We start from the raw sequence: 23,079 nt of genomic DNA on the forward strand, positions 1-23,079 counted from the left end.
CACACGGGGTCTATCACACCAGGCAAGACCCCAGATGCAGGCTGTGTAAAGATGCCCCTGAGACAATCCAGCACATAACAGCAGGGCATACATGGAACGCCATAACCAGGTGGCCGGCATAGTGTACAGAAACATCTGTGCCGAGTATAACCTGGAAGTCCCGAGGTCAAAGTGGGAGACGCCCCCAAGGGTGGTGGAGAATGACGGAGCTAAGATCCTGTGGGACTTCCAGATACAGACGGACAAAATGGTGGTGGCTAACCAACCGGACATAGTGGTGGTAGACAAACAGAAGAAGACGGCCGTAGTGATCGATGTAGCGGTTCCGAATGACAGCAACATCAGAAAGAAGGAACATGAGAAGCTGGAGAAATACCAAGGGCTCAGAGAAGAGCTGGAGAAGATGTGGAGGGTGAAGGTAACGGTGGTCCCCGTGGTAATCGGAGCACTAGGTGAGTGGCTCCTGTCAGACTTGTGTTGATGTGTTGTCTTGATGTTTTAAAGCAAAATCCCCATCCACACGTTTAATGTGTCAGTGGTCTGTCAATGAAGTTCTCTTGGGACTCCAGTGGAGCCTTGTACCCAGACAGCTGACTGATAAAAAGTCACCTTATATGACTAGACTTAAGTTTTAACCTATGTGATACCACCTTAAGTATTTCCAGTTTGTCGAATAATAAACCCCATCTGCTGGAGAAGACCATTAAGTGCAGGTCAAAAATTGGTCAAAGTCTAACCTGGTTAAGTGTTTTCATCTTGCTGCAAAATGAATTTATAGAATCTGAATAAACAAGCAAATGGATCTGTGATGAATCCCTGAAGGATCTGTTGTTAGAGGAAGAGCAGAAGAATAGAAACACAGTCCACTTCAAATTAAAAAAACACACGCACGACAAATTAAATCAATTTCGACCCTCCTCCCCAAATAGACAAAAAACATGTCCTGTCTTTTGTCTTATCTTGTAATAACAAATACATTACAGGCATTATTAGCAATGGACTCAGTCACTGTTAGTAGGTAGTGGAAATGAAAATGTAATTAAACAAACAGTATAACACCAAAGGAACACTAATGAGCATTATTAGGCACATTTCAAATAATGTAAACCTAACACTCTCGTTTAGCCGTCTTGTCCTGCTCATTAGCAGCAAACCAAAGAAAATATAATGAGACAACAATATAATCCTGACCATTTTCATAATTCTGATATTCTAATGAAGAATGGAGCTGTAGAAAACATGCAATGGTAAAGAGATATGCTTTCTGCTGTTGTAGCAGGAGTTGCAAATGGCTTTGCTGATGATAATGCAGACTTTTTTTCTCACTCTGTTCTCACAGACATACCCGGGTCATTTGGGCATTTGCACATCAGTAAATAAAGAAGACAAATTAAATTTCTAATTATTTTGCATGCATGCATTAAGGGTTTGAATTTGTAATTAAGAGACAAGAGGTGTCAGCAGACGCCTTTCTGGGTGAGTGGACATAACACAGGCTTATTGGTGATTACTACACTTTAATAGCTTAAAAGAGAAGGAGCGCTGGTAAATATAGAAGTCTAGAGCATATCCATTGTCTAAATTAGAACTATAAGCGACCTATAAACGACTTTGTCTGATCATTCCTTTAAAAGGTAACTAACAGTGATTTATTCAAAGAGTGAAGAACTTTAACTGTGAATATTATGAAACCTTTTCGAACTGTCCTCTCAGTTATTATTAACTATATAATAGTAATAATAACAATAATAATAATAATAATGAACTGCTATTTCCCATTCAAATCCATTGTTGTCAGCTGACACACTCTACCTCCTCCTTTCTCGTGACAAAGAAAACTATGCAGAAAAGTATTAGGACATGTTTCCCCAAAGATCTGAGCAGTGGAGACAAATGGCAACAAGTGTGAGCCATCAGTGTACTAATAAAGAGAAATGGCCACATATGAACTTAACCCAGTTCATTAACTAGGCTAACAAAGTCAGTTTCTTTTACTCTGACAGTCCAAATTAGTGGTGTATATCCATTTTTTTCTTACTTTGATATTATTCTACTGACATTTAAGTCACCACTGATGGCACTAACCCAGGGGTGGGCAATTCCAGGCCCCGAGGGCCGGTGTCCCTGCAGGTTTTAGATCTCACCTTGGGTCAACACACCTGAATCACATGATTAGTTCGTTACCAGGCCTCTGGAGAACATCAGGACGTGTTGAGGAGATAATTTAGCCATTTAAATCAGCTGTGTTGGTTCAAGGACACATGTAAAACCTGCAGGGACACCGGCCCTCGGTGCCCACCCCTGCACTAACCCCATGCTACCAAAATATATCATTTTAAGTCTTTTAAAAATATCCTTTCAAGTCTTAGTAATCAGAGGACAAAGAACATAATTGTTATAAGTGACATGCATACAAAATAATTTTATATTTTTCAATTTATAAAATTTTAAGCATTTTTAAAGATGCATTTCTGACATTAAATAATCTGCCACCTGTGTGGCTTGCAATACAGCCCTCACTCTGACAAGCCCAGTACCTGAACTATATGGGCAAAATACAGGACCACCAGCTACAGCTGTGCCATATCATATCATCCACAATGATCCCAGGATAAATTCTTACATAATATCAAAGTGTCATATTCTTGTTAGAGCAACGCTGTGCATTTATGTTCCTTTGTGCACACGAGACAAGTCCAGAAACTAGCAGCTGGTCATGTGCAACCCAAATGTAAGTAAATGACTCTATCCCTGGAGCGCACTGTAAGATAGGAAAAGCAAATGGTGGATGGATTACTGACGTAGTTACATGGTGGAAAAGCAGGATACAGAAAAAGCAAGGTATAACATCTCGGGCAGAAATTATTTTAATTATATGGAAATATCATGCAGGCTCCTACTAAGTTACTTTAGTTGATTAAGTGTTAAGTTACATTATGTCATTAATGGACATAATCTGGACACCATGTGGTTTGGGGGTAACCCCCGAGCCAGATGGTGGACACGAGAGGTGAAGGGAGCCACCAGGCTGAAGAAGAACTCCTGTCGGGCTTGATTAACCTGTGGGACTTCTGACGCAGCTGATAGGTACCGACAGGCAAAGTGGAACGTGGCTCGGGCAATGGCTGAAGCAAAAACTTCAGCCAGTTTGGAGTTTGGAGAGGCCATGGAAAAAGACTTGCGGACTGCCTTTAAGAGATTCTCCCACACTGTCAGGCAACTCAGGAGGGCAAAGCAGTGCTTTTTGTGTATAGTGCGGGTGGAGCGCGGCTGACTTCAACTGAGAACATTATCGGGTGGTGGAAGGAATACTTCAAAGACCTCCTTTATCCCACTAGCATGTGTTCTATGGAGGAGGCAGAGTCTGGGGACGAGGGGGACAACTCGTCTATCTTGAGGAGTGAGGTCACTGAGGAAGTTAAACAAATCCTTGATGACAGGGTCACTGGGGTAGAAGGTGTTCCTGAGTTCTCTTTCCCTCCCACCTTTCTCGACATGGGGTCATGCTGAGGTACTTGGTGCGCAGAGGTTCCCAACTTTCTGCAGAGTCGATAGCTACAAACCTCCAGGCTTCATGTGGCGTTCAGATTACCTCAAAAACGGTGTGTAGAGAGCTTCTGTCTGATATTACCCAGCATAATTCAAAGCGTTAGATGCAGTGGTGTAAAGCATGGCGCCACTGGACTCTAGAGCAGTGGAGATTTGTTCTCTGGATTGATGAATCACGCTTCTCCATCTGGTTATCTGATAGACGAGTCTGGGTTTGGCAGTTGTAAGGAAAATGCTACTTTTCTAACTGCATTGTGCCAAGTGTAACGTTTAGGGGAAGGGGGATTATGGTGTTTAGTTGGGCTTTGCCCCTTAGTTCCAGTGAAAGGAACTCTTAATGCTTCAGCATACCAAGAAGTATTGAACAATTTCACCCTCTCAACTTTGTGGGAACAGTTTGGGGGATGGCCCCTTTCTGATCCAACATGACTGCATAACAGTGTACAAAGCAAGGTGTGGGCTGCACAAAGTCCTAACCTCACCCCATTTAGAAAACCTCTGGGGTGAATTAGAGTACAGACTGTGTGCCAGGCCTACTTGTCCAACACCAGTGTCTGACCTCACAAATGCTCTTCCAGAAGGAGTTTTAAAAAATTCCCATGAACACATCCCTGTACTTTGTGGAAAGCCTTCCCAGAAGAGTCGAAGCCCTCTACACTGGACTTCCATGTTTGTTTTCATGTTTCAGTAAATTCCTGAACCCAGTTTTTCAAGCAAAATACTAAGAAATGAGGGACGGTGCTATAGTTTTTCACAGTGCTGTGTTTTTCACATACTACTTGTACTGTTACACTGCATCGTTGGTGCTCTGTAACATCCCTTATTAAACTTATTCCACCAAATGGACCAGAAGCAATGATTTGCAGGCTGCTAGCATTACAACTTGCCTCATTCACTGGCACCACTTTGTCTCTATAACAAGCCCAGACTAAAAAAAAGGGAAGACTGCAAAGGCAGAGACGAGCACAGTGGAAATCAATGTCAGCTGTCAATGCACTTCAAGGTCACATCGTCCTAGTAAGAAGGAGTATGGATTTCTTAGGAAAGGACGCTCTTCACAACTGTTATCTTAGACAGAGGCTTAAAGTTGATAGAATCTCTATAAATTTGTGTGGAATTGAATCTGAACATATTTAAACTGAATTTGAACGTTTGTTTTTATTTTGCTTTTGCTATTTTAAATTTAATCAAGTTTAAATAACTCAAAAACCATTCTTTTTTTTTAATATACATAAAACCCAAATTAAAATTGTTTAAGAGATACTTTTACTACTTTATATTGCTGGTGATTTCCTTTGATTCTGAATAATATAATCTTTGGCTAATCAGGGAAAAAAACCCTAAGCATGTGGCTTATTATTACACACACAATTTGTTGTTGAATAATTATAATTTTTGTTGTTGTGGAATAATGTCCTGTGTCAGGTTAGCTTTTTGAAAAAAATACAACACTCTTAAGTGGTGTACTGGAATTGCACTGGGGTCTCCTATGGTCAGGCCACCTACAGTGGAAAGTTGACAGTATTTAAAATATGTGCATTCACCTTTCAATATTATCTGGGAGTAAACAAAATACAGCTGACAGCAAAACTCTGACCTGCACTCACATTTTCTCTAAAGTGAGCCAGATATCACCAGTCTTTATAAATACAAATAAGCATCTTGGAATTATTCCGGATTAGCGTCGTGCCATATCATAACCTTCTTTATAATACTGTTAAAAATGTTTAGGTAATTCAGAAAGTGTCATGTCATCCTGTTAGTGATATAGTGATGACTTACATTAGTTGAGACCAGGCATGTCTAACAGCCCGTCAGTCTCGATGATGATTTACTACCTAAAAAGTGAGCAGCTTTAACAACCTGCAACAAAGCAAAATACTGTTTTGTAGAAAACACAAAATAATTCAATCATTTCTCTCTTTTCTCTACATTGTAAGGTTTTTACCTTTTAATGTAAAGGGCCTTGAGGGAACTGTTGTTATGATTTGGTGTTTTAACCTCCTGAGGACTAAAGATAAAAAGTTTCTTTCAGTTTACCTTTTTTTTTTCCACTACAGAGGACATAATGAATAGGCTGGATCGTATGTGCTCCTGTGTGTGAGGAGAAACTAGGGGTGGCTTTTATAGCCTCAAAATTATATCACAATATTAAAAAAATTGCATTGCTTATATTTATGGCAACATAGAAAAATACTGAACATGGTATCTGTGACTGTAGCTTGCATGCACCGACATTTATTACTGCAACCAAAATAAGTAAAGTTTATTTATTAAGCGCTCTTAATTCTCTATAGGTTCCTTTTGTTCATGTGTGTCTTTTATCTGTTTATTTATTCATAGTGTAATAACTGAAATAGCACTAAGTGTAGTGTGGCAATGTCTAAGCTGATAGGCAGGAGAAAATATAATAAAAGGAGGGCAGCATGATGGTTATTATATACATGTATATGTATGTGTGTATGTACATGTATAAAATATAATCTTTCTGTACAAAACATAAATATTAAATGTTTGTGACAGCAATTAATAAAATTAAAGTTGCAGTGTAAACTGTGTAACAGCATCCACTTATTGTTCCAGGTTTTATTCACACATACAGAAAATGTCATTTAATTGTTTGTTGGGGGCTTTAATTCAAAGATCATTTCTAATTTGCACCTGGAGTAAAAGTCAGTATTTATAGTTTGTATTTCATTTGTTCACTATGTGGAGGATACGATCAAACCAGTTCAGCTCTCCATCTCATCAAGGTACTGCTGGATCTGTCTGTCGTCATCTCGGGCAAAAATACTTCAAAGTAAAACTTGATCTTTCCATCTGAATTAGTCGGGACAGTTTGCACATTTCTTTGGCTCGTTAGGCTTTTCTGAGATGCATTTTAAATGACACTGCTGCTGTTTGAATGTAACCAGTCCACAATTACAGAACCAAGAGTCTCCTGTTCAACAGAGGCTCTAGCTCTGAGAATGGGGGAAACTACGTGACCATTTCTTTTGTCAGGTAATATCGTGACCTTATTTCTTTTCTCTCTTCTCACAGGTATAAACATTTCCTGGAGGATCTGACAGCCAACATCAGTGTAGACCATCCAGAATATGAACAGCTTTCAAGTAAGTGTCTTTGCTGCTGTCTGTAGTAATGTTGTTCCACGTTTAGTGAAACATCTACAGGTTGACTGTGATTTTTGTTGTAGAACGATGTGTACAAGCTGTAGAGGTTAATATTACTGAAAAATGTCTTTCTGTTTCACAGTGTTAGTTTGTCAAAAACAGTCCAAAAAGCTCTCACTGCGATTCTTTTTACATGCGACGAAGCACTTTCTAGAATGTAAATCTAGTTTCCCATCATCAGGAAAACAGACTGAGGAGAAAAACCCGAAACAAAACAACCTGTAAAAACCTTCATCATAGCGGACTGGCTTGTATTCAAAGACAGCCCTCATTATTTTTATCTGAGGAAAAAATAAGAGTAGTGTTTAGCTTTCATTCCTCATTTGTGTTTTTTTTGTCGTAGCGCTCGACTAGAAGAGAAATAAAAGCAAGGCAAGTTCTAGTTTGATGTGGATTTTGACTTAATTAATTGGGAACGGATCAGAGGATATTAAGGGGCGAGCTTTATTAATAAATAAAATCTTCAACATCAACACGAATCTCGATAATGACTATTTTCAATCGTCAAATAAACAGCAAATCTGACTCAAGTGCGAATATACACAAAGAATTATTTATGTGTATCAATTAAAATCTCATTGCTGGTGTGCTGCCTTTGCTTACAAATTAAAACAGCCTCTGACTCTAAGATGAGGGAACATATCTAACTATACCTCACCATGACTTTTTCCTCTTCTCATTAGAGATCTGTTTTTAAACTGCTGCTTTTTACTGTGTGTGTTTGTGTGTGTGTGTGTGTGTGTGTGTGTGTGTGTGTGTGTGTGTGTGTGTGTGTGTGTGTCAGCCTGCCTGCCTGCCTGGATTGTAAAGGGAATTGTTTAAAAAAAGAATCTCAGATAAATTGTGTTGTATGAATTTAAGCAAACTAACAAATATCACACGAGGCTTTGTTGTTCATTTGTTACTTTTTTCCTCGCTTGGCGTTCAGTATGGTTGCCTTAAAGTGATGCTCCAGTGTGTGACTCTGTAGTAACCAAGTCTGACCTGACTAGCAGCAACTCTCCAATCCTCATGTTGTGGTCAAACACTATCTAAAGAGAACATAAGTAGAATAAAGAGCTGTGAGGAGCGTGGATGTCTTTAGTGTGTCTAATTCATGTATTATTAATGCATCATCCAGAGCTCAGCACAAGAACATGCTAATTAGTAGGTGTTGTTATTCTAAAGCAGGAAATGAAAAACATTCCAAACATGCACAACAAAGAGAAAAAGTCTACACGGATGCCTTGTTTGGTTTATACTTTAATTGTTGTGAAGTTAAGCGAGCCAATTAGGCTGTGATTATTTCAGTGTAGACAAGTTGCCCTGAGGATCAGGTTCATCTGCTGAGTTTCAGCGTTCATAACGAAAGCAGGAAAGTTGAGCTTGAAATAAAAATCCATCTGTTTGTTGTTATTTTGGACATGCTAATGATGTGGTTCTACATGTTTACAGCAATTATTATGGCTGGCACACAGTAATTGGATGCTTCTGTCTGTTTTGATGATTTGCTTATTTGTTCTGGGGCAAATATTTTAAAGCTTTGCACAAGAAAGTAAAGCAAGTTTTTTGTAAGAGAGTTCTTTACATGCAAATCAGTTTGGGATGATACACTCATCCTAGTCATGGACATAACTAAGGTTTAGACATGAGGTCCAGTGAGGTCAAGGTTTTTTCTTTCAATATATCATATTTAAGGTGTATTGCTGTGTTTTAATAAAAAAAGAAATGGTGACGCTTATGAAAATAGAACAGCCGTTTAATGTTATTGTACACATACAACACAACTGTAGGCGCACCAACGATATTCCCTGCACAAGTGTAGATAGTAACACAACAGGTTTAAATAACAGACAAGAGGAAGGCACACACAGGAGAGATGTTTGAAGGGGCAGGTTCAAAGTTCAAAGTTGAAAAGGTGCACGTAGAACCAGGCTGTGCTCTTTTTAATCCAGCTGTGTGACAGATCCACTGCCTCACACAGCTGCTTCTGTCACATTTCCTCCTCCTGTCCTTACAGGCCGTGTCTGGACAATGTTATATCCTGACTAATCTTTTAAAAACTTCTATACACATAAAACATGCACATGCTCTTTGTGAGCTCGTTCCCGGCTCGTAACCAACGCGCTCTGCCATCAAGGATGATCATTGGTCAATGGTAATCATGTGACTGCAGGGCACGCAAAATTTCAAAATCCCTGGTAGCCCTTCGGGCAGGCACTCTTCAGTTTTTGGTAGCCCAAAATAAATTTAAGTAGCCCGAATAAAAAAGAGAGCAATTTTTTAATGTTTTGTTTCCTTTACAATATTATACATTAAAGTATAATATTGTAACGAAACAAAAAAATTAATCAGAAAATTGTTAAAATACAAATCACAACAACTGTATAAAAATTACAATCATCAACTCAAATACTTGTTTCTAATTGAACAGAAATTTCTATGAACTTGTAAGAACTGTGTAGAACATGAATCAGTCTGTGTCAGATCCTCAATCTGAAATTTCCACTGAAGTCAAGGGTAAGAGGTGAGTGGAACCAAGATCGAGGCCATTTGCTTTTTGAAGTTTGCAAAGACTGCTAAATTTGGCCAATGGTAGTTCACTCTTTGCAACATAGTACGCTTTGGAAAGATTCTTCAGGACTTCTTGTGCTTGGTTTATTTTTAGTATGTTTTTTGCAATTGCTGTTTGTTCTGGGAAAGATATTGCAGACTGAGCAATAATGCATTTCTTGCATTTCTCATGGGTTTCTTAAAGACACTTGGCGACTCAGATATCGAGGGAAACTCACGACACACCTGGCAGCCACAGAAATTCTTTTGTCCATGAAACCAAAAAAGCTGAGCTTTCTTTTTGCCTCATAGTCTGATTTGTCATAACTTTTACGTTTTGTGGTCGGCTTTTCATTGGCTGCCCCTTCTTCACCCTGACCGGTCTTATTTGGCTCAGCAGAACTAAAATACTGGCGTAAATCCTGCTGCTTTTACACACGTACTTACATAACGGTCAGCGATTCTCTGCGCAATCAACCTCTCACATGTTTAAGCTTGCTGTGGGAGATTTCACTTGTCACGTTTGAATAGTAAGCTAATGAGTGATAAGACGATGTCATAGGAATCGGTGCGCAATTAATCGTCACTCACCGATCAGTGCTGCCGCTCTCTACACACCGTTCGCGCGATCGCAAAGTGAAAGTGAAAAACAAGCGCAAATTCAAACGCGATTTCAATATGTCACATATTGACAGAGGCTCATCGATGCCAATAACATAATTACTCAGCTACATTTCTGAAAGAATGCAAAAGCATTGACACATATTTTCCCTTCCTATGATAGCCCGACGGGCAGGGCTGAGGTAGACTTTGGTAGCCCGACTGGAAAAATCGCTAGCCCCGGGACGTCGGGCTAGCGATTTTGCGAGCCCTGGACTGATGCAAGCCAGATCCTTTTATTACGCAAAATTGTGACTAATAGTTAAATGTTATTGTTGAGGGCCACGGGCAGGACTCCACACGCCACATACATTTAAAACGAAAAAAGAAAAGAAAAGCGTGCTTGGGGCACCCAAGAGGAAAGGGTCAGTGACGTCCCGGTCACATCAAGTTCAGTTTTTTCAAAGAAAACTTGATGAATACTGTCAAAAGCAAAGCTCATTATAAAGTCTCCAAAAACAGCACAAATAAGCAGAGCACTTACCGCACCTGGCATCATCTAAATCTGCATGCAGAATAACCCAGCACAAAAACCCAAACAGAGAGCACCTCATACTCGTACTGCAGCTTTAGATATGGTGTCAGCTATGCTCAGTGCAAAATTAATGGCTGTCCCTGTGTCCAGAGACAGAGGGACATGATATATGTGATATTTCAAGTGAAGAACATTGCTACAATGAAAGACAAATGTTTTGTTTCACCCATGGACAAAGCTACTGACTGCAATAAAGACTGCTTATGTTTATTCTTATGTTTGCTTTGCTTAGAAATGGGACTTTCCTTTAGGTGAGGATGCTCTCCATCAGGCCTCTGTAGGCCTGGGTGAGAGGGCGATGGTTCAGGCCGACTTTCCTGAGCAGCCTAACGAAGTTAAGAGTCCAGCTCAGGTCTGGTGAACCTGAGGATGAGGTCATTCTCCTCTCCATAGACAAGTTTTTTTTTTACCATGGTCCTGAACCCTGGTCCCAAACCTGGTGTAGAAGGTGTTAGGGCTGTTTGGGAGGGGGACATCTCAGGTGTCTGTTGTAGTTGTGGTTCTCCTGCAGTTTGTGACAGATTTGATTCCCAGACTAGACTTTTCCACCTTCAGTCCAGGTGTAAACAGACCTGACTGTGATGGGCTTTGTCTTGAGCCTTTTGTCGTAAACTGGTTTGAGGCGGATCACTAGGTGATCAGACTTTCCAAAGTGGCTTTGGTTCAGTTGAAAAGGTATTTCTGATGTTGCTGGAGCAGTGGTCCAGTGTTTATTTCTCCTGGTGGGGAAGGCCACAATCTGATGCGGTTTGGGCTTTTTTTTCCTGAGATTGCTGTGGTTAAAATCTCCCAGAATGATAACAGTGCCATCAGGATGTGTTTTCATATTCATTAATCATGTCATGTAGCTCCTTTAATGCAGCCTCCTCCTCAGTGGAGGGGGGTATGTACACAACACTCACAATGATGCATTGCAGCTCTCTGGGCAGGTACAATGACGTTAGCTTCAGGGTCAAATACCACACGTTAGAAATTATCTCACAGTCAGTATACCATGATTGTTTGACGAGGGCAGCTGTTCCTCCACCGGGAGTCTTACTGCTATCCGCAGCACATCGGTCCTTCCTGAAGACTGTGTCTGGTGTTATTGCCTCATCGGGTGGCCTTTCTCCCAGCCAGGTTTCACAGAAACACAGTATGGAGCAATCCTGAATCTCCTTCTGTGTAGAAATACAGGCCTGGAGCTCGTCCATTTTATTCTCCAGGGACTGAACAGTATGACCGGGAGGGCTAGCCTTACGTTGCTAACCAAGGGGCGGAGCTTCTGGTCAGCTGCTCCCTGACTGCCTCGCCTCTGCTTCGGCCTGTTCCTAGGAGCGCTCCCTGTCAGGGGCCAGCCTAGCGTTGAGTCAGCATAGTCTGCTAGCTCAGGGTAGGATTCCAGTGAGGACGGGTCGAAAAGTCCGACGTGGCTGCGCTCTCTCAGTTGTAGTAAGGTCGTCCGATCATAGTGAACTTTTGTATAGTGTGTCTTAACTCGGCACAAAAAAGAAGTAACTTGACTCGGAGAGCTCCACAATGTGGCCCTGTGGGGGGGGCACCTCTTTGGTTAATCTATCAAGAAAAACTGCCCACGTCCCCCGCTTCCTCCGATGAGCCTCCGAAGCAAAAACGGGCTGACCGCCTAGAGTGGAGGTATACCGGGTGCCGCGCTGAAGCGGTGGTGGAAAAAAAACGTTTCGTTGATAACACTATGAAGGTACTATATCAATAAAGCTGAACTGAAGTGAAGTGAACTGGGTTGCTAGGAGAGAGGTACTTGTCTGACTGGATTGTGCCAAGTGTAAAGTTTGGTGGAGAGGTTGTTATGGTTTGGATTTGTGTTTTAGGATCTGGACTTGGCCGCTTAGTTCCAGTAAAAGGACGTTTGTGTGCTTCAGCATACAAAGGCATTCTTTGTGTATGTGGGTCAGTTCACGGGCCCCTAGGGATGGGAATCGAGAACCAGTCCTTGTAGAGAACCAGTTCTCAGTAGTTCAATTCCCTGGAATTGTTAGCCTGTTTGCCCAGTGATCCTGCTTATTGATTCCACTTGCACTACTATCAGCTGATTTCAGTTTGTGTGCCAGAGCAGTAAAATAGTCGTGCAGTCTAGAGCCTGGACGTGGACATGCTTTTATTTTCATTGCAGAAATAGATAAGAGCGCGATGTTACATTGGAAGCTGCATCAGAATAGAAACAACTGCATTATACTGCTAGCAGAACTTTGGCTTGTTGCAAGTATCTGCACAGACAGCCTGCTAACACTAAGCTAGCCATGAATGTTAAAGCTGAGTGCTGAACGGGGCCCAGCAGCCACAGCCTGAACTTCCACAGGTAACAAAAGCAGCGATGAGCCTCCATCTCTACCATCTCATATTTTACCAACAACTGTGGCAATTCTAATAAAATCTACTCATGCAAATTCTGAAGTCTGGACTGTCAAAATGAAAGTAAACATTGCTTTATGAACTTATAGTGTTAAATTTGAACATGTTGTCTATAGATGTTTTGCAATATGCAAGTCAGGTGTTCTGACTGGGAAATACTTACATTTCTATAGGTGTGTTATATATGTGTATTGTTACCAGTATGCCAACTCTTATGTTTTAAAGTGTTACAGTACAGAACATAGTCATTAATAGTCACAAACTCTTGGATCTGTACATTTCTGACAAAATTCATATTCGAACAGGCTCACACAAAATTACAGGTTCAGTATGAGTTCACTTTTACTCATTATTTTCCATGAGGCACTCCACAAATCACCGTACTTCATCATATTATTATTATAATTCTTATTGTGATCAAAATGGTGTGATCAACATCTTGATTTCTTGCATCACCTAAAGTAACTGTTCTCTGGAGGCTTGGAAGGTAGTTTGGTGGCATCAGGACACACGTTCATTTAGCCAAAGTCAAAGTCGCTCTGCTGTTCTCACCTGCCACTAAGACCTCCATCTAATAGTAATATTTTTCTGTTTCTGTCCCACAAATATTAAAACACTGTAATAAAAACATTGTGCTGCAGTCATTTTCACACTAATAGCATTTATTCATTACTGTTCTATACAACCATCATTTTAATATTTGTAAATATACCAATGAATGTTTTTGCTGTTCTTAGTCAGTCTTTAGATTTATATTTTCCAGACCATGACACATGCTCTACAAAATAATACATTGTGACTTTGTTTTTACTTTTTTTACCCAGACATATTATATTATATAAAGCAGTTGCACTGAAAAAACTGTTTGTGTTTTAGGAGCAATGACTGCCGTGTGTGAGGTGTCCCAGCGTATTGACGACAATACCCGGCGCCATGAGAACCACTTGGAGCTTTGCCGTGTGCAGAAACTGCTGAAAGGGCGAAAGATGAAGGTGTTGGCTCCAGGTTAGATCCTCTCATTAAATATTCTTTTGATCTCCTTCAAGAACTACCTCTATACATCTTCTCTGTTCCTGCATCTATTGCATGCATGCATCTAGGCCTTCTGGGACACACCGGGGGAGAAAGGAAAACCAGACCAGCACACATAAACTAAAGGGGAAGTGAGGTTATTAAGAAGAAACTTATCCATATTGTTCAAAATTCATAAATAGTAGAGCATTATTTAGAAGTACACTATATTGGCAGAAGTGTGCAACAAGTCCAATCGTGAGATTTCCTCATTACTAAATATTCCACAGCTGTTAGTGGAAGTGACTGGGAAAGACGACAACTCGTCCACAAAGTGGTAGGCCGTGTAAAATCACAGCGTGGCGTCAGAGAATGCTGCGGCACATTGAGTAGAGGTCACTACGTTTCAATAAAGTCAGCCACTACAGACCTCCAAACTCCATGTGACCTCTTGGTTTCCATGGCCAAGCAGCTGCATCCAAGCCTTCACTAACTACAATGCAAAGCGTCGGGTGTGGTGGCACGCCGCCATTAGAAGTGGAAGTGGAGATGTGGTCTCTGTAACAATGTTTCTTTGCCCAGCGATCCGATGGATGAGTCTTGGTTTAGCAGTTGTCAGGAGAATGGTACTGCCTGCACTGTACCCAGGTTGGTGGAGGTGGGATTTTAGTCTGAGGCCCCTTAGTTCCAGTGACAGGAACTCGTAATGCTGGAGCCAAGACATTTTGGACCATTTCATGCTCCCAACTTTGTGGGAACAATTTGAGGATGGCCTCTTCCTGAGCTTGGTGTGGAAGATCTTGACCAGCTGGAGTCCTTACCCACAGCCTTCTTGTCTCACATCAGTGTTTGACCTCACAAGTGCTTCTGGAATAATGGTCAACCTTTGTGGATCGCCTTCACAGAAGAGTTGAAGCTGTGGGCTGACATATCAAACTCTATGGATTAAAGCTCGAGATATCATTTATGATGAGCAAATAATCAGTATAGTGTACGTTACACATCATATTAATAATAATTAGTGAATCATCAGGTTTTTTTACCTGTATCTGTATTATGTCCTGTTCTTTTATTTCCCCACGGCCTCTCTGCTTTTCAACCAGTGGTCCTGTTCTTCCAGCCACTCCACGCCCTTTTTGTCCTGGATGTTGCTCTGCTCGCCCTGCCACTGTCCCCCGCGACCAGTCAGAACTCATCTCGTGGACCCGAAGTTAAAAAGGAAGCCAAAATGTGTTCTCTGTGGGAGTGTGTGCTGGATTTGAGGAACTACATGTATGCATGATGTCCTGAGTCTGTGTTTGTGTGCTTGGATATGAAGGCGTGTTTTCTGTGTGTATGTGTGGCTGTTTGTGTTGTATAGGCTGGAAGTGAAGGCTGAATAGCAGCTCTTCTTTCTAATGCCGATGTGGGCATTAGTTTCAAAAGCTTTCTCTCATCCAAGTTCTCAGGCCCTCAAAACTCTGCTGTCAGCTTCCTTTCCAGCCAATAAAGCTCTGGTCCCACCAGGCAGACTTCAGAGCTGCAGGAGTACCACCTCACCCCGCAACCCCACACCGACTCATTCTCCTTCCTCCCCACCAATGCCACCTCTAATGTGGGTAAAAGAAAAGCTGCCTTTGACAGATGAGAAGCATTGGAGCCCCTCAAACATATTAAGTAGCTCTGTAGGAGATGAGGGGGGGTGTTTGTGCGCCACAAAGCCTGAATCAATGGGACATCAGTGCAGCAGGCAGCCAGCCTCTTTCCCTGGGAGGCCACGGTTTTATGTCTGCCTGTCTGTTCCTTTATTTTAAAACAAAGATGTCTCACATTTTATATCATGTTTCACATGGATTCGCCTCTTGTATCCTTTATGTCATTGATAGTTTCACACAATTTTCCTTATGCATCATCTACGATTAATACAAGCTTCAATAAATAGAAAGTAGAAATACAAATGTTTTTTGAGTAGTTAGTGCAAAAATCGAAAATTTCAAAACTTTTATATTGAGTTCAATATAACAGCTATTACATTATATTATACACAGATATTATAACAAGAAGAGGATTTTTGAATCTCTGTCGAGGATTAGTTAAACTCAATGGGTAGTCAAGTCAAAGTTGAGTCATTTAGGTGAAAAACAGTGAACGCTCATCTCTGAACCAAGGAGAAGGCTAGATTACGTATTCTAACGTCTTACGATGCTGCAGCCATCCCCCCGCTCTCTGTGAACGGGACTCGTGGCCGTTGATCGTAGCAATGACATTTTGCATATTAATGATCATGAAACTGACCTCATGGCTCATTGTTGGTCAGTGTTTTAGGCATGCAGATATACCGTGTAAAAGGTTAAGACAAACTGCAGTCAGCTGAGACTGACGAAGTCACTTAAGAGAGTGATGAAGTATTTCTAGCACAGAAAACGCTGTCCATGTATGAATGTGAGCACGAGTGGGTGTCTGTCTCCGTGCTGGACACTTCTCCTCTGTCAGAGGATACGTGAAAGAAAATGAGTGTGTGGACATTAAAAATCTGATTTTTCTGCTCATTCTTTATCAAGTCTCCATTTATGTTTCAATATCCATTGTTATACAAAAATACATGTTATGAATTATATCTGCGATTTGATTGATTACTTTGATATTTTACTGACTTGACAGCTGTAGTATTGTTCAATCTTTCTGCTCTTGCATTCAACAATTCCTTAGATTTCAGTGCAGCTTAGCACAATGCCCCCAACACTGGGCATTGCCAAACAATGAGGATAAAGTACCTGTGGACTCGACACACCCACCAATACTAACCCTGACTTGCCCTCAATCTGCTCAGTCTGTTATTCTCCTGGCCTCGGACACATCCGATGTACAGGATACTAGGGTTGGGCGATTGGATGAATATATCAACTATCGATGATAGGCTGAGGTTATCATCGATAGTTTTTACAAGGGTGATTTATTTATTTATTTGCCCATGAGTAAGTTTGCTAATAATGATGGAGCTAGAAGTAGTCAACTGCGAGCAAGTGCCCCCTCCTCAGAGCGCGCCCAGATGCTTGTTGCTGCAGAAGCTGCTGATAGCCTAGCAGACTCAGCCGGATGGTGGACACGTGCATGCTCATGCAAGTTAGTCGTGTTCGAGTCCTTTGCTCGCACTACACGTCTGCACAAGCGGCACACCGCTTTGGTTACATCCTCAGGTTTACCTCTTTCATCTGGTTTAAAGCCAAAGAAATCCCAAATTGGCGACTTTATATTTTTTTAGTGCTGTCAGCGTTAACGCGCTGTCATCACGACTAACGCGATTAACAATTAACCCATCTGGATCACAGACTGAGTCAAAATCCCTGAAATGTCTCTGTCAACGCATTTCGGCAGTTTGTCCAAAGTTTGTTCTGCGCTCCAGACCGGTTGGCACGTTAAAAATTTTATTCATCATGACCGCATTTCAGCATTTTTTGTTTTTGTTTTTTGGGGAAATTAGTTCGTCCATGTTTGGACTCCTTCTGTGTTGTAAACACGCAAATCAGTCCGTGCATGATTACATCAAAAAGTCTGCGCGTGAGTGAATATATCGCCCAACGTTGATTATTGGACTGACGATTGTCGGTTGGAAAATTTTTACATATCGCCCAACCCTACAGGATACAGTTTCAGCGTACTGGACACTGGTTACACATGACTACCTAAGCAAGAATTAATAGAATAGAATAGAATAGAATAATCCTTTAATTGTCCCACAAGGGGAAATTTGGTTGTAACAGCAGCCAGAAAGACACATATACAAACAAACAGTACACAGGACACAGAACAGAAACATACACAATTTTTTCTTACATATTTACAATGGACAATGGTTACTATAAACAGAGTACTGTACAGTTATTAAATTAAATATAAATAACTACAGATAAGAGGCAAACCAGGTTGTAGTGCGAATCGATTAACTTATTGCAGACTGATATTGCTGACTTATTAAGACTGATAACATTCAGTAGAACACTGATATGCATTTACTAAGTTGTGCTAAAAGCTTCATAACATGGTGTGACTACAAAATGGCAAAAAGAAAATCTTATGACCAGTTCAAATTTTAAGTGAAATAGGTCAACTTCTTCAATTCAATTTTTTTATATAGCGCCAAATCACAACAACAGTCACCTCAAGGTGCTTTATGTTTTAAGATCCTACAATAATACTCTTTGAACACTAAAAGTCAGGCCAAACCAAGCTGGGCCAAGTGGTTGCTTGTGGAAAAGAGGCGTTAGAACAGGTGCGGGAAGGACAACTGCCAGGAAGACTCCGCCCCAATGTGGGGCAAGAATGTCAAGCCAGCCTGGCAGATCGATCCGCAAATGATTATAAGGGACAAAGGAGAAAAAAAACAAGAACAACAAAACCCAGCCCCAAAATGGCGAACCATTACAATCCTCTGCTTATGGCTGTTGGAAGATAAACCTGTACCGTCCAATTTACCACATGGAAAAAGTGTCCAGCATCTGTGAGTTAAATTTTTTTAGAGATCTGAGGCTAAGAATGAGTGGAGAATGAGTCTATTTTGCTGATACACATTAAAGGGATTATTTGCACTCGAGCAAAAATTTTGGAAGAAAGACCTAGGCTGGTTTGATAAGTGGGTCTTTATTTTTCCCTTCAGAGCACGTTTGTTCTTGTCCTTCTCTGCTCTTTCTTCTTTTTCCTTAGATTGTTTTCCGAGTGAATACCGCTAAAGTCAGTCATTGTTTTTGTAATCAGCTGTTTCAGTTTATGATTCTGCTGATTTTCTTTGTTAAACTTATTAAAATGATTTTATTGTTTTCAGTTTATGTTATGTATAAGATTTTACGTAAATTAGATTTAATCAAATTATCAAAACCACTTCTCCAGTCTTCACACAACACCACAAAGTGTCATAGCATGTGTCTTGACTGTTTTTCTGTTTGAGATTTTGGCATTTTAAAAGCAATTTGATCCCCACTCGGCCCAGCCACTTAATCTCACTGGACTTGTCTGTAGCTGAAATTGTCCTCTCCGAGCCCCAGAGGCACAGCTTCGGCCACTCGGGCTCACTGCAATCACAGGCTATTTGCTCGGGCAATTACAAAAATGCCCTGGACTCAGGATAAATTTTAAACTTATATATCCAAATGTCAGCCCTGCTTGCTTATTAGCTATCAGCATCCTGCTGCCAATCATAGTGAAAGAGATGAGTTTTCCTCAGCGACCACACCGAAATACTAGAAATTACTCGGCCTTCTTGTTGTAGAAGGCAAAATATTGTTGTAGTTTTCTTTCTAAGATTATGGGGTCTTTACACTACAATATAAAGTGCCTCGAATTACAATTTCAGTTTATCTACTTAAGAGGGACAATGCAGTTTAACATGGTTCCAATAGCATGAAATTGATGTGCTGCACAGAGTTTGAGGCTTGAGGTGACTGTTGTTGTGATTGGCACTATATAAATACACTGGGGATAACTGTTCACAGTCAGTGTTCAAAGATAGCCATGGGTCAAAATAAACTTATTTCTAGCAAATTTATTATTAAAAGTAGTCAGAGCAGTCTTTATAAATGTCACAGGGTAAAACCAGTAGTGGGCAATGATTTTTCCAAATGGCCATATGAGAAACTGGGCCTGTTATGAAGAGCTGCACCAAAAAATACTAAAACTGCTCCTGGTAACACAATTAGGCAATGAAACTGTGAAATAGACTCAGTAAAAATGGTTATTCTTACCATTTTCAGTGTTTTATCAATATATAATCAATATTCTGAAAAACAATTGGAAACTAAATGTGGATGTGAGAAGTCTGAAAGTGTTTTTGCTATCTTGCTTGTATAACTTCTTCATCAGCAGCTTTTCAGTTTATTTGGTTTTTAGCAAGAAATCTAGTCTGCTTTATGTTTGAGTGAGTTTATTACAGTCAGGTTCAGTGTCTGAGGTGGAAATACAGAGGAGAGCCGATGACACCGAGAGAGGATCTGTATGTGGACTCGTTCACCCCAGAGAATGTTTGTGACTCCGAATAGGACCAACAGCTCAGTGATGCTACTACTACACTACTGGAATAGTGATTCAAAATGCAAAAAAAAACAGTCTGTGATTGTGTGTCGTGCTCTAATGAAGTTTGGGAGTTTGTAAGGGTGCCATTTGTGAGTAGCTAATATCCGCCGAAGGGATGTTCGACTAATGCCACTCTCCAGTGACATGCGGCGAGTGCTACGCTGTGGGCTCTTGCTGAATGAAGCTAGGACAGCCACTGATGTTTCTTCATTAGTGACAGTTTTCTTGCGTCCGCATTTTGGCAAATCCAACACTGAACCAGTTTCACGAAACTTAGCAAGCAGTTTGCTAACTGTAGCCTGGGAGATGGGTGGTCTCGTAGGGTGTCTTGCATTGAAATCTGCTGCAATGACCCGGTTACTGCGTTCACCAGATATCAACACAATTTCGATCCGCTCCTCACGTGTTAACCTCTTCGACATGTCAATGGCTGTGAACAAAGAGAAACTTGTAAATAACTCATGAAAGAATAAAGCTACATTGAAACCAAGCACAGCATTGTTTTTCTTGTGACATTACCAATAAGTTTGATGTGTCACATGGCCCTCTTCCTATTGAAAAAAACAAAAGTTGTATCCAAGATAGCCGACTTCTAAATGGCCACCATGGTCACCACCCATCTTGAGGAGTTTGCCCCCTCACATATACTAATGTGCCACAAACAGGACTTTAATATCACCAACCATTCCCATTTTATTACGGTGTATCCATATAAATGGCCCACCCTGTAGAAATGCAAAGGCCACCAGATTAGTAAACTATTTAAGAATAGCTTACTGCTTCTTGTTATTTTGTGTGAAATCCCAAAGTTGGTTTTGACTTCTTCATCCCTGGGTCTGTAATGCTTGGTAAAAAAGCTGTTGTTGCTTTTGCAGTATTGTTGCAAAGGTTCAGATGTCTCTTCTCGCTCTGCGTTAGTCAGGTTTGTGTATTTCGCTGCATGTTTAGTGCCGTAATGGCGATTCAGATTTCTTGTGCACTGTCCATCTCTTTAGCTGGTTGACCCCAGGTATTTAAACTCATCTAGTTTCTCTACCTCTGTTCCTTGCATGCCTGTTGGTAAACCCGTCTCCCCCGTTCACGCACATATTCTGTCTTGCTGATTCTGATTTCATTCCTCTTCTCTTCAGAGCATACCTCCACATCTTCAGGCTCTCTTCAGTCTGCTCCCTACACTCTCATCTGCAGTTAACATAGGCCACTAATACTCCTGCCTGACCTCATCTGCCAATCTGTGCATCACCACTGCAAACAGAAAGTGACCCAGAGTAGATCTCTGATGTAATCTCACCCCACCTTGAACCCGTCTGTCTCAGCTTCCTCTTCTTGATTTCTGCAGTCATCCTACAAACATCCAACGCTGTCTACCTGCCACCACTTTCCAGTCTTATATTTCTTTCAGTTTAAAGGAAAGAAAGGAGAACAACAGCCTGATACCTGCAGGCCTGACAACAGGAGATGTATCACTGCTGTAACACCTGTAACATTCAGCAGCCGCCTCATTGTTCTGACACACACAACAAAACTATTGACTACACTACACACTAACTACACACTAACTACACAAGATTTGCGCTAAACGTCTCAAATCTCTCACATCTCAGAACACCGCCGTCCTCCTAAAACTTCCCCGTTTCTTAACAACTAGATGCCACGTTGCCATATCATTTTTTGATTGGTCGACACGGTACTTTTTTCGACCAATAGGAAAGGGTGGGGGTTTTTTGGTTTTGTTTTTGCTCACAGGCTTTCGAGCGTTTTCCTTATAAAACGCCGTTTTTACCGTTTCTCCCCGCAGTAAATATAAACAACGATAGTTTCAGGAAGAAAACCAAACATTGCAGATATTTTCATCATAACTCTGGTTTTACGTGGCCGATCAACACAATTTAAAAACTGGTATAAAGTCCACACTTTTTCCGTCAGTTGTTCCGTCTGTCCTGCTCACATCTCCAATGGTTGGACACGTTGTCATTAATGTGGCTTCACTCCACGTCAGCCACGCCGCTTTGCTAGCTAAAACACCGGTGTCGGCACATAAGGACGCTGTCATAGCCTGTCAACGACGTTGATTGGCTGCGTATATACGAATGTGAATCGCATTATTGGCTGGACTATGGGATAAGGTGGCATCGTTCTAATCCCATACAGGAGCAGCCAGTCACTTACTGACTAACACTGCAAAACAAAATTGTTAAAGTTTTAATTTTAATTTCAATTCAGGTTAGATTTTTTCGTGCGCAACGCAGATTTTCTGTGCGCAGAGACCGTGCCAGCAGTGCGCAATTGCGCACGTGCGCAGCTTAGAGGGAACATTGGTTTCCACACCACTGAAGTCGTTTTACCTCTTTTCAACCAACGGCATTCTTTCTTCAGCAGCCATTATCCTCTCCTCTCCAAATAACTTCTGCTTAGCTTTCCGAGCTTCCCTCGGGTCCTCTTGTGACGCGTGTTCGAAACGCAGAGAGGTGCGCTCGATTTGCCACACGGAGCAGCGCGAGAGTAAAGCACGAGGGAGGTGCTAATAATCGGCTCAGTCATTTTTAATGATCGTTGAAAACCCAGATCGTAATCGAGATTAAAATTCGATTAATTGAGCAGCCCTACCTTTGTGCACCTTCCTTTGTTGTTATATGTCACCTATGTTCTTCTGACTTCTTAAAATGTCTTGACCACAACCATTTCCATCTTTTTCACAAAATCCATTACCATGTAATCCATGTCCTTCTGCATTTCTCTCCTTAGCACCATGGCCACCCAACACCTCATTATCACCTCTGTTCCCTTTATCTATATGTCCATTGAAGTCTGCTACTCTGACAGCCAGCCTGAGAGCCATATACACTGACAACATTCAAAATCAGCTCTTTGATTTCCACCTTCAAAGTGATCCTGACTAACGCTTTCTTCACTTTGCCAAAACTATTTGCATACTGTTCTTTTAAGGTTAACCCTACTCTATGTCACGTGCTATCTACACCATGCTAGAACAGCTTGAATCCACCTCGCTTCCATGTCTCCTGCATGCACATCATATCTGCCTTCTTTCTCTCCGTCAAGTTAGCAGGCTTTATTTTTTTCAACTTTAATTTTTATTAGTTTTAGTTAACATTGAAAATGATACAGTAAAGAAAATTACAAACAAACAAACAGTCTGGAGTTTACATTTCTTTTTCCACCTTCTATCACATGCAAATTTCTTTTTAT

The 23,079-nt window shown here is 41.0% G+C and overlaps 1 protein-coding gene across 1 annotated transcript in view; it reads left to right on the forward strand.

Annotated features, from left to right (window-relative positions):
* arhgef39 (Rho guanine nucleotide exchange factor (GEF) 39) overlaps positions 1-23,079 on the forward strand; it is a 63,503-nt gene that overhangs the window by 24,571 nt on the left and 15,853 nt on the right. Inside the window, exons 6-7 of the mRNA XM_031726302.2 lie at positions 6,592-6,662; positions 13,696-13,824. Coding sequence (XP_031582162.1) covers positions 6,592-6,662; positions 13,696-13,824 — 200 coding nt within the window. The remainder of the gene's footprint in view (positions 1-6,591; positions 6,663-13,695; positions 13,825-23,079) is intronic.

This window comes from Oreochromis aureus, linkage group 17, assembly GCF_013358895.1.
Source record: "Oreochromis aureus strain Israel breed Guangdong linkage group 17, ZZ_aureus, whole genome shotgun sequence".
In the NCBI taxonomy this organism is placed as follows: domain Eukaryota; kingdom Metazoa; phylum Chordata; class Actinopteri; order Cichliformes; family Cichlidae; genus Oreochromis; species Oreochromis aureus.